Source organism: Argentina silus, assembly GCF_951799395.1.
Source record: "Argentina silus genome assembly, chromosome: 2".
Taxonomy (NCBI): Eukaryota; Metazoa; Chordata; class Actinopteri; order Argentiniformes; family Argentinidae; genus Argentina; species Argentina silus.
In genome coordinates, this window is record NC_139656.1 from 8,681,013 (window position 1) to 8,693,247 (window position 12,235).

Sequence of the window (12,235 nt, forward strand, 5' to 3'; positions counted from 1 at the left end):
GTCCCACACAAAAGGTCATTGACCTCTCCCCCTCCCTACAGGGCTGTTTTTCTTTTCCCTCTCCAACTCCACATTCCCCCTGATGGCCATGGTGGGGTTTTAATGGGACGGTAAATCTATGGTAGACCTATGGCTTGGGCCCTCACCTACACAGGTGGTTGTAATAACACGTTTTTGAATGGTCATGGTGTCCCTGAGTATCGACGCTACTCGCCTGGAAATGGCTCAACTGTTCAGAACCCTGTAATCCATACCTATTGTCTCCAAATGACCCTGTTTTCAGGGTCAGTTGTGAGATACTCATACATCTTCTTCGCAATGTTTGGACGGGGAGAGGATTGCGAGTCGGAATTAAAATCGATCTAAAGTCTCTGTGCACTATTTTATACTCTGCAGCTGGTGCTCTCGCTGCATCTCAAACAGGGCTGCTGTACGTGTTGTCATACATCAGCCGCTGCAGGATCCTGAGGGCACTAGCCCACTAGGCTATCACTAGAGGGGGTGGAGACCAATCAGAGAGAGGGGTAGGCTTTGATTGGGTCGACCATAAAATGACATGTTGTATGTTTGGATGCCTGTCTTTTAAGGGTTAGGGTTAGGAGTGGATGAAGAAGTGGATGCTGTTTCAAATTGGAAAGATTCCTTGACTTGACGAATTTCAGAGCAGACCAGTGTAGTGGAGATGGGTGCGGTGATTCACTAATTGTCAGCAGTCTGTTTTTCCGCTGATGTGTAATGACGCATGATTGTGCAATTGTTGCAGAAACAGACTACGCTACACAACAAACAAATGATTCACTTCAACCAAGTTAATGGACATGGCTGCTCACAGGGAAACCATCACTACCCTTATTGTAAGTCCATACTGTAGGTGTTACAGAGTCAGATCCTAGAGGAGTGGTAAAATCCCTAGCCCGTAAACTGTTTAAAGCATGATGAATAGATATCATTACCACTTGGATGCAGATCCTTAGGGCTGTTTACTCTGCTACATGTATCACCTAGTGCATTAAAGCCATCCACCAAATCAATGCTGTCAAAGCATGTAAGGATGTCATTCAACATACCACACATCCAATTACATCAATTACATTATAGACCCTGTGTTTGAGGTGGCTTTACCCAGATATATTCTGTCCATTGTCTGTTTTTTATTGTTATGAGCCAACCCATGTCCTGATTTTAGCAGTGTTATATATGGTGTAGTGGGTCTATATTCAATGCAGGTTCGATCATTCAGATAAGGATCTAAATTAAAAGTGTCAACAGTCAGTCCCTTCTATCATAAATTGAGGCTGTAAAATAGAACACATCTGGTCTCCAAGCACTTGTGTATTAGAAAAGTACAGAGTTCAAATCACACTTAAGAATTTTACCTTATTAGAAGACTCACTATTTCCATAATAAAACACCCTTGAATACCCTTGACTGTCAGTGTATATCGCCAAATTGTTGAAACAAATACACACTCTGTCTATATATCTGACCAGACAGCAAAATAAATGTTCTTCTCTTTGCAGCAACTGAATATTGAAGTTGTTTATGTTTTAGTTTTGAGAGCAAAACACATCATTTTACAGCACAGATAGCGTGTTAATGTGCGCACAGCATGAGTGTGAAAGGCATGGTGGAGAGATTCTGGCACAGGGTTTCTCTGCCCTTTCTCTCTCTTGTTTCTCTCTCTTTCCTCCTTTCTTTGTTGCTTACTTATCAATGATGCATGTATAGCACCTTTAAGAAACACTCCCTGCTTTGTACTTTATGTAAGACCTCAGCAACGTCTATAAAACAATGAATAAACAAAAGAATAAAAGTTTATACCAGGTCAACAATCTGACCTTTACTGTGCACAGTGCAGACATACTGTATCTATTTATCCCCAAATAACATGACCAAGAGACAACAAGCCAATCGCTCTTATTAAAACATAGGATTTTATTAAATGCACCACCAAATGAGACATCCCAGCCCATGATGCTGTTTTCCCATCATACAGCCTAGGGGTGGCTATATGTAGGGAAAACTGCAAGAAACAAAAGATAATTAAAAACTGATTTAAAAAAACGTCTTGACAGAACATTCCCGTATGACTGGAATTTCATGATGCTTCTGAACACTGAAGGGTCACGCTCTCTAAAATTATAATTAGAAATTCATGCCTCCAAAATGACCTCCATAACCCTGTTACATTAGTGAAATAAAAGTCTTGCATCAACAAATAAAAGCAAAAGTGTGAGAGGGCATGCCCAAAACATTGTACTCATAGTATAAACACCATGCCTAAAAACTGGATCACTTTGTGTTTTTCCACTTCCAAGAAATTGTATGGCTTAGGAATACAACACTGACTTCACATTTTAAATAACACAGTAGAGTAACAAAAAACATTCCAGCGAACATTTCCGAGCTGAGTTCAACCTGCTCCCCAAGGGATGCCCTGCAAGCACGTATAACCATGCAGGACTGCTTCCACATGATAGGCCCAGGGGGTGACTAGACTTGTAGCAGTGATGCTAGGTCCCCAGGTGAGGTTGTCTTTAATTGCATAACTATAAAGGGTGAAATCAGTTTTGTTCATCTTGATGAGGCCAGCTGAACCTTGAACAATTAATTGTGTTATCAACCCCATGCGAACAGGAATGATGCATAATTTACATAGCCCAACTTACTGATTTTCATTACTTTTACTGGAGTAAGCGTATGAGAGACACACTGGAATTATATAAAGTACTCTGTGTATCCCTTTGGGACTGTTCCTTAACAGTAAAGGGAAAGCAAAGGTTGTTTGATTATATCCAAGAGTTTCAGACTAGTTCTCTAAAACCTCTTTCAATTGTATTGAATGGAATGCAGATACATGGCTCAGTCCTGAATGACATCACATACATAACCTACTGTACAGTGGCCTTCATTCGACCCTTCAGAATGAAAATGTTTTCACAGGGAATAAGTGGGAAACAGGCTTTGGACAGGAAATTAACTTTGAGCTCGCTAATAACAATCACTCATTTTTGTTGACTTTTTAAGTCTCAGGGACATGGTTGTGGTATGTCTAAATATGACCTCACTGAGAATCTCATGTGACTTCATAGCCTAAGGATCGGATAAGCTATGAAGTCACATATCCTGCTCTCATTGGACAGGAGGGAGACCCTACAGTGCTAGTGATGGGAAGTTCGGCTCGCTTTACTTGAATCGGTTCTTTCGAACTCGATCAATTGAAAGAATCGGATATTTCCATTAATTTCGTTCGTTTGATTCATTCATCAGATGATGACTTCTCGATGTCATCGCATAGTAGTGTAGCATCCGAGTAGGGTTCGTTTCTGAATACCACTTATAGGAAACAAGAACTCAAGGAGATGGCACTCTTAACTCCTTTTTAATAATCAACATCAGCGCTCTGCGCATCTTCGATGTCTCCTCCACGCATAAAGGCAGCCAGGCATGAACAATCAATCGATCATCAATCTGAACTGCTACAGTAGGCACGTTAAGATAGTGACAAGCTGAGTATGATAGACTAATTCTGACATTAAATGATGTTGTCAGTTATAACTGCTCATCACCAATCATGCTTGTGAATTCCTAATATAAAAGTAGTTTTTTTCTGATGAAATGATGTGCAGCTCACGAACGATTCGTTATTTTCACAAACAGCTTAACTCTGGTACGGTGTTATAAACCTGTTTGTTGCCTGCCACATAACCTATGATTATTCCACTAAAAGTGAGACCTTGCCCTAACTTCCACTCAGGTGCCCCGAACAACTTAGTTCACTCGAATCTGTGGCTGTGAGCTCTGTTTGCCCGCATTTCCAGCAACAAAAAAATAAAGAACGATTCACTCAGAAATCGACTCACTCGAATCACTAAAAAGAGTCATTCAAATAGAACGATTCGTTCGCGAACTGCACATCACGAGACAGTGCATGATGTACTCTGTTCTCGTGGGCTCTGAAGGATACTAGATTGGGTTCGGTCCTTGATCAATGGCGCCATCTGGGTGTTCGACAACATGTCTGAAAACTATTTTAGGATGGTTTTAGCAGGACATTTGATCTGACCATGCCTTTGCATTGTTGGACTTGCACCACAATCGGTGGGCATTTGAAGAAAGGGCTACCTGTAAGCATTGTAGTACAACATGGTCTGGTTAGTGCCTGAATTGAGGACCCTCCGAATCAAGATTCTCCTAGTAGAGATGGTGTTAGGCAGGGGCGCACTGCGACTGGTCCAGGTTAGATTTCTCAGGGGCTCTCTGTATGGTCAAAGAGTAGGCCTATGCAGCACACCACTCTCTTATTTTTATATCATTATAATGGTAGTAGAGTGAGAGTCATCAAAGGTTCTGGAGACTGGAGAATAGATATGTTCTTTGGCTGGGCCAGGGTTGAGCTGCAGACAGTCATCTTTTGTGTTAGGCTCCGCCTAGTGGTCAAAGCTATGCAGTTAATTTCTACTTGCTTATATCGGAATTCTAAAAACGTTGTAATATTTGACTAAATTGCTTAGGCTATAGGCAATTATGATCTGGAAAATATGCGAGGTTGTCGGGAAAATATATTGACTTAGAAAATATATTGAATTAGCGGGGAACATATGGTCATGTGATAAACCGGTCATGTGACTTAATTTGCAAGCTAGTCAGTTTATAGATGTTCCTGTGAGAGCAGCATGGAGCATTATACTGGACAGCTTCTACTTATCCGTTTTCTGTTCCTATCAGCAGTATGTAATGTTGGTCATTTGTTGGACAGTGGAATGCTCTTTCCTCGAGAGTCTTCAACACGCGAGACCAAAGAGCTAAGCGGACTTTGGAACTTCCGAGCTGATCTCTCACGTAACAGGAACTTGGGCTTTGAGAAGGCATGGTACAAAAGTCGCCTCGCAGAGGTAAACAACAAACCATATATAAAACGAATACTGCTTCGTTATATGTTGCCTAAAAGCCTGTTCTGGTGGATCACCATACAGCCTAGCCCTATCTGTGACAATTACTTTTGTGTTTTCGTTTGGGTGTTCCAAGTATTATAAACACAGCACCCAAATGAACATACATATACAAAAAAGTCACAGATGGGGCTACATACAGCGGCCATGCTTGCTGCTTTTGAAGTAATGTCACATATCAATCATGATGAGTATCCATGTAGTTGTGAAACCATTCGTTCATATTATAATGTAATGTGTTTTTTTTTGTACTTCTCTATCTGTGGGTGTATGTCTAGACTGGCCCTGTGATTGACATGCCAGTCCCTGCAAGCTACAATGACATCACTCAGGACCAACGGTTGAGGGACTTCATTGGTTGGGTGTGGTATGAGCGAGAGGTGCTGGTACCTGCACGCTGGATATCTGACGAGGGAACGAGAGTAATGCTCAGGGTTGGAAGTGCACACTACTACTCTGTGGTCGTGAGTATCACATTTTAGTAACAGCTTTTAGTTTGCCCATGTCGGCATGGGTTCGAATCCGGCCCATGCTCTGCTGACATGCCCCCTACTCCTTACTTTCCTGTCTCTCCACTGTCTCTATCCAATAAAATAAATATATATATATAAGAGTGGGACTGCCCCACTAAAAACAAAATCCTTTAAAAAAATAACAAATAAAATAAAATCCCCAAAATTAAATACCAATATATTATTTTGGAATGCACATTCATATTCATGTGCACATCCCCTTCATAAGAGTGGCAATTAAATGATTAAGTGTGTTACTCTGGCTGCTCAGGTATAACAGTCTGTGTTTCTTGCTCTATTTTTCCTGACAGTGGGTGAATGGGGTGAAAGTGACAGAGCATGAGGGAGGCCATCTTCCCTTTGAGGCTGAGATAGGTGATGTCATCCGTAAGGACCCAGGTGTGCCCTGTAGGATCACCATTGCTGTCAACAATACCCTGACTCTGCAGACCCTCCCTCCAGGAACCATCCAACACATGAACGACCCCTCTATGTACATTTTTCATTCCCCTCATTGGGCAAGATACACATGTATTTATGTATTAGTATAGTTGTATGTGTTATTATATTGTAATTGCTATAAGTGTTTCTAAGTTGTGTCTGTATTTGTTGAACAGGTATCCTGAGGGCTATTTTATCCAAAACACAAACTTTGACTTCTTCAACTATGCTGGGATACATCGCCCTGTTTTGCTGTATACCACTCCCAAGGTGTATGTTGATGACATCACTGTGCTGACAAGCTTCTCTGACAACATTGGTGAGTGCAAGCTCAAAACGTCTTTTTGTTTGCAGAACCCCCACAGTATCTACCATTATTAGATCAGAGAGATGAATACCTTGTGGATTGTATCATGAGCTGTGATTGTTTAGGTTTCTTTACCCTTAGTTCATTCACTGGAGTAAGGTTTTGTTTTGTCTTGTGCCTCAGGGCTAGTCAACTATCAGGTGTCAGTCCTGGGTAGTCCAAACCCCACAGTGAAGGTCACTCTCTCAGACAAGGATGGACGCTGTGTGGCCTCCTCTACTGGACCCTCAGGGGTTCTCAAGGTGGTGGATGTCAATCTGTGGTGGCCATATCTAATGCATGCAAATCCAGGCTATCTCTATTCTATGGAGGTAAGTTGGGTTAGGGTACATGCATTAACATTTATATTCAACCAGACTTATGGTGTATCCTCATGTATCACCCTATCCAAATGATATGCAGCCGTTTTATACCAAAGGGTTTGAGTGACTGTGAGCATGCTGTAGCCTTACTGCATCCCAATGCTCTACCCGTGTCCTTGAAGTGTACTATTCCACATGGATTTAAAAGCATATCTAAAAGCCCATGGGATCAATCTCCCCAAATTCTCTTCTTCCCCCTCGGCTGGCCGCCTGGCACCAGCACCTCTACGAGGATGCAGCAGTCGCATTGTTCAGTCACAGCTTTTTCACTGTCTTGGCGCCCCAGGTCTGCAGAGTCACTACTTATCTTCCGCCATTGACTGAAGACCTATCTCTTCAGGCTACATCTTGACTGTCCCTCCCAAAGACCTCTTCACCCCCCACCCCCCCTCTGTACAGTTCCTCTACTGTTAATAATAAAAAATATATATATTAAAAAAAAAAAAAATATATATATATATATATATATATAATAATCCTTCCTTTGTGACTGACAATAGCAACTGGTCCTAGCATAGACCTTTGCTTATGATGACTGATGTATAGATGATTCACTTACTTTAGACAAATGTGCTTGTTGTAAGTCGCTTTGGATATAAGTGTCTGCTAAATGTCAAAAATGTAAATAAATAAATACAAATGGGATGCACCATTAGCTTCACCCCTCAACATCACATCACAACAACATCACCCATGATCTCCTCTGTTTACACTCACAGGTTCATGTGACAGCAGGGAGTGAGGGTGCAGTATATGAGGACCTGTATGCTCTGCCTGTTGGCATCCGCACTGTGAAGGTCACCAACAACCAGTTCCTCATCAACAACAAGCCCTTCTATTTCCATGGAGTCAACAAACATGAGGACTCAGATGTGAGTACCACTAGGGGCAGCAAAACTGTACCAGGAGTCTGAGCCATGATCATGTCATGCTTTGCAATTTTGAAGTATAATATTGAAGTGGAATAGGTTATTATCGGTGTTGGTGGTCAGTTTCTATGTGTTTGGAATGGAAATTCAGTAATGATATTCCGTAGTTAACTGTTGATCTGTTTTTTGGTTGCTGTGTCTTAGATCCGAGGTAAGGGTTTGGACTGGCCGCTGATTGTGAAGGACTTCAACCTGCTGAAGTGGCTGGGGGCCAATTCCTTCCGTACCAGCCACTACCCGTATGCAGAGGAGATTCTGCAGATGTGTGACCGCCATGGCATCGTGGTCATAGACGAGTGCCCTGGGGTGGGCATCAAAGACATGTACGTTTCAGGGTTGACCTTTCTTTTACTCCTCTGCAGGGTCACCAGAAGGCTACCGAATGTCAGTGTTTGAAGACACAACACCAGGGGTGTGCATGCTTCCCAAACCCTGCCCTGTGTTGCTTATGTATCAGAAACGATAAAGTCAATCAAAGGGGTATTCAACAGACAATAGGAAGTTTACACAATAACAAACATCAAATTAATGTATGAAATTAATGCTAAGGTAGTTGGGTGTTAAGTAAGGTAGTTAGATGTTCTACTCCTTTAGGACATCCACTAACTCTGTTCTGTCTTGACCCCTAGCCGTAGTTTTGGGAACGCCTCCCTGTCTCACCACCTGCTGGTCATGGACGAACTGGTCAGGAGGGACAAGAACCATGCCTCCGTCGTCATGTGGTCTGTGGCCAATGAGCCTGCTTCGGAAATGCCCCCAGCTGGATTCTATTTCAAGTAGGTAGATGTGATTCATCAGCTTATGACTTTATTACCTTGAACCTGTGTGTGTGTGTGTGTGTGTGTGTGTGTGTGTGTGTGTGTGTGTGTGTGTGTGTGTGTGTGTGTGTGTGTGTGTGTGTGTGTGTGTGTGTGTGTGTGTGTGTGTGTGTGTGTGTGTGTGTGTGAACTCTCTACATGCTTGTTCTAATAGATAGCAGAGATAAGGTTATGGGTGAGTCTGAGCCTGCCTGATGAGGTGGCCTGTGGAATGCAGTCTGAGTGGTACTGTAGCCTGTCATTCAGTGAGTCAGTAACAGGTTTAGCTCAACCACCCGAGGACAAGGAGGGACAGACATAACGAATGTCTTCTTACAGTACCTTGCCATTACAGTACATATCAGCTGTGTGGTGTGCAAAGAAAGCCTGATACTTTGGGGCTGTTGAGTCATTTTTTAAATCTGTTTGAATATGTTTTCAATTTGCTCTGCTTTGTTCAATTGAGACATTTCCTTTTTTCTCACTTTGCTTATTTTCTTTCCACTTCGCTTTTTAGGACACTGATAACTCATACCAAATCTCTGGACTCCAGTCGACCTGTCACCTTTGTTACATGCAGTAACTATGCCAGGGACCAAGGGGTGAGACTTCATTGCATTCACTTTAATGTCTTGGGGGGGATTAATTCCTCACAGAATTAAAAGTAATTTCCCTACATTTGACTGCTGGATTCCATACCTCTCGTTGCCAAAATCTTTAAATATTTGGTAAGCTTCAAGATAAGCTTAAGACTCCCTGCCACTGATAAGTCTGAGAGGAATTTTCCCCAGATATTAAGTCCATACTTTACAATGAAGAAAATGTGCTGAAGATCACATTGTTAGTCTGTTTTTTGCTTATCACATTTAAACTGTTCTCTACCCAGGCTCCATATGTGGACGTAATCTGTGTAAACAGCTACTACTCCTGGTATCATGACCCGGGTCACTTGGAGGTCATCCCCTTCCAGCTCAAGACCCAGTTTGAGAACTGGTATGGAAAGTACCAGAAACCAATCATCCAAAGTGAATATGGAGCTGATGTGGTTCCGGGCCTACATACGGTGAGGATTCCCAAATCTCTGTCATGTCCTCCCTCTCTTCTATGTCTCAATTGAACATGGATATGAAATATTGTTTAAAGCATGCATGCACGCACGCGCACACACACACTCTCATATACACGTTGACTAGGATCTCAAAGCCACTTTTTTATGATTTGTGTCAAAGAGCACTGGCCTCTGACTAAAGTAGAGCATAGGTTGAAAACAATGAATCACACCAAAGCAGTAGTTCAGCATAGTTCAGCAAAGCCATGCTTTGTTGTTTCCCCCAACAGGATCCTCCCATGATGTTTACAGAGGAGTACCAAAAGACAGTTTTACAGAACTACCATGACGTGTTTGACCAGAAGAGGAAGGAGTACGTCATTGGGGAGCTCATTTGGAACTTTGCTGACTTCATGACGGCACAAAGTAAGAGGAATACTATTTTAACCCTCGATTACTAAGTAAAAATGTAGCTGATTTAGATGTAACTGTACAAAAGGGTAAGTGTCTGGGTGATTGCATGATGAGTCTATGCCAGTGCTTGGTAAGATGATGGTGATAGCTCAACAGGAGTGGGTGTGGCACAGTCAGACTCCGAGGGGCTATATCAATGCCACTCCTCCAGCACCAAGTCAGACCAGCATTACAGAATTCTTCAGACCTGCCATTTGAAATATCACCCTTTTGGGGTCAAAGTAGAGATTCTCAGCTTTAATGCAATGTTTTTTTCTTTCAGGTTGGTTTCACCATTTAGAAAGTACAACATTTTTTTCAAAAGTATTTGAAAAAATCATATAATGTCCAAATAAAGCACTCATGTTTAGTATTTGGTCGACAATCTTTTGCATGCAATAACTGCCTGAAGTCTGCGACCCATTGACCCCCGAGACGCTGGGTGTATTCTCTGGTGATGCTCTGCCAGGCCTGAACTGCAGCCATCATCAGGTTTTTTGGGGGGGTTTTTAAGGTCTTTTTGCCTTAAATTCCTCTTCAGCAAATGAAATGCATGTTCAATTGGATTTAAATCTGGAGATTGACTTGGCCACTCTAGAATTGTCCAGTTTTGGCCCAGAAAAACTCCCTTGTTGCTATGGCAGTATGTTTGGGTTCATTGTCTTGCTGTATGATGAAGTGCCGTCCAATGAGATTGTTAGCATTTGCTTGTACTTCAGCAGACGAGATGTTTGTGTACATTTCAGAATTAATTCTGCTGCTGTCGTCAGCAGTTACATCATCAATACAAGTGAGCCAGTGCCAGTGGTAACCATACAAGCCCAAGCCATAACACCCCCTTCACAGTCGAGGTGGTATGCTGGGGATTTTGTGCAGTTCTTTTTTTCTCCACACCTTTACACTTGCCATCACTGTGGTACCTGTTAATATTTGTCTTATCGCTCCACAATACCTTTTTCCAGAGCTTTGCAGGCTCTTTTAGGTATTCTTTAGCGAACTGTAATCTGGCCATCCAGTTTCTGTTGCTAACTGGTGGTTTACACCTTGAGGTGTAGCCTCTCTAGTTCTACTGGTGAAGTCTTCTGCAGAATGTAGTCTCTGACACATTCACGCCTAGCTCCTGGAGAGCGTTCTGAATCTGTGGGACAATAGTTTTGGGACAATAGTTTTAAATCTCTACTTTAACATCATAGTAATTGTTAGATTTCAAATCCAAACTGTTGTATTATAGAGCTAAAAGACGACAAAACGCTCCCTCTTTTTCCTCAATACTTATGGAGGGCACTGTACATGCTCTTGTTCCACCACCTAACTCTCTAAAAAGTTTTGCTTGTTGAGCTAGGGAAAGTTGCTTGCTGCCTTGCCCTCCGTGGCTGAGCGATGTTGAGCATTTCCAATTTTCTCTCTGCAGCGGTCACCCGTGTGGTGGGAAACAAGAAAGGCATCTTCAGCCGGCAGAGGCAGCCCAAAGCTGGGGCTTTCCTCCTGAGGGAGAGGTACTGGAGGCTGGCCAACGAGACAGGCCTGCTCCCCTCCTGGGCTAAGTACCCCTGCCTGCTCTGATACACTGGGAGAACATGCAGTACTTGCAGAGGGGACATAGAAATGAACACAGACTGCCTCTTAGCACAGTGCCTTTATGACAACTAGAAAGCTGAGACCACTGCACATTACAGTCCCAACCTTTCTTGGGAGTCTTTCTGATCAACCTGTTTTATAAATCAATTGGGGTCCTGTTCTTAGTTGATGTATATGAGAATGTGTTGTATGAAAGAACATACCTTTTTAAAAAGGTTTCTCTTCCATTGAGCTTTTTTTTATTTCATGTCATTGGTTATAATTGTTTATTTCATGTCTTTGGTTATAATTGCCTGCTCAATTTGAAGACAAGCAGCAGAAACGTCATATTTCTAACAGTGTTATTATATACTATATATATATATATATATATATATATATATATATATACACAATAAAAACATTAGTGAACACTGACAATCAATACACTTTTTCTAATTCTGTCATCAGCATCATGCAATGTATGAAGTAGATCCCTTCTGTTTTACATTGGCATGTAAAGAGTACTAGCCTGTAGTGGTTTGTTTTGGGTGCTGAGCATGTCAAACATCCAACTTCCCTTTCTTTCTGAATATTCAAAATATTTCAATCATTCCATCGTGTCAGTTCTTAGTGATAGACTACAGATTTTTAAACATAGTCCTGAGGGGTATATCACAAAACAGGATAACTATGTTGGCTGACTTTGATAAACAATCAGGTATAGCTCTTGATTTTCGGTTCATTAAGAGAGCTAAACTTGAATATGGGTCATGGGAGTAGTCAATTATAACAATTATCTGTCATTATGAACTGG

The 12,235-nt window shown here is 41.9% G+C and overlaps 1 protein-coding gene across 1 annotated transcript; it reads left to right on the forward strand.

The window, feature by feature from the left end:
- Positions 1–4,657: 4,657 nt before the first annotated feature.
- On the forward strand, positions 4,658–11,840 carry gusb (glucuronidase, beta). The gene is made up of 12 exons (XM_083687914.1): positions 4,658–4,895; positions 5,231–5,416; positions 5,776–5,957; positions 6,082–6,224; positions 6,396–6,583; positions 7,354–7,506; positions 7,708–7,886; positions 8,193–8,339; positions 8,878–8,962; positions 9,247–9,423; positions 9,699–9,834; positions 11,273–11,840. The coding sequence occupies exons 1-12, from the start codon at positions 4,677–4,679 to the stop codon at positions 11,422–11,424; spliced, it is 1,947 nt and encodes a 648-aa protein (XP_083544040.1). The 5' UTR covers positions 4,658–4,676; the 3' UTR covers positions 11,425–11,840.
- Positions 11,841–12,235: the final 395 nt, after the last annotated feature.

Excerpts from the sequence above, each read along its gene's own strand:
- gusb (XM_083687914.1), top strand. The coding sequence starts at position 4,677 with ATGGAGCATTATACTGGACAGCTTCTACTTATCCGTTTTCTGTTCCTA. Across the intron at positions 5,417-5,775 it reads CACACTACTACTCTGTGGTC|TGGGTGAATGGGGTGAAAGT; the intron begins GTGAGTATCACA and ends TTTTCCTGACAG. Across the intron at positions 8,963-9,246 it reads ACTATGCCAGGGACCAAGGG|GCTCCATATGTGGACGTAAT; the intron begins GTGAGACTTCAT and ends TTCTCTACCCAG.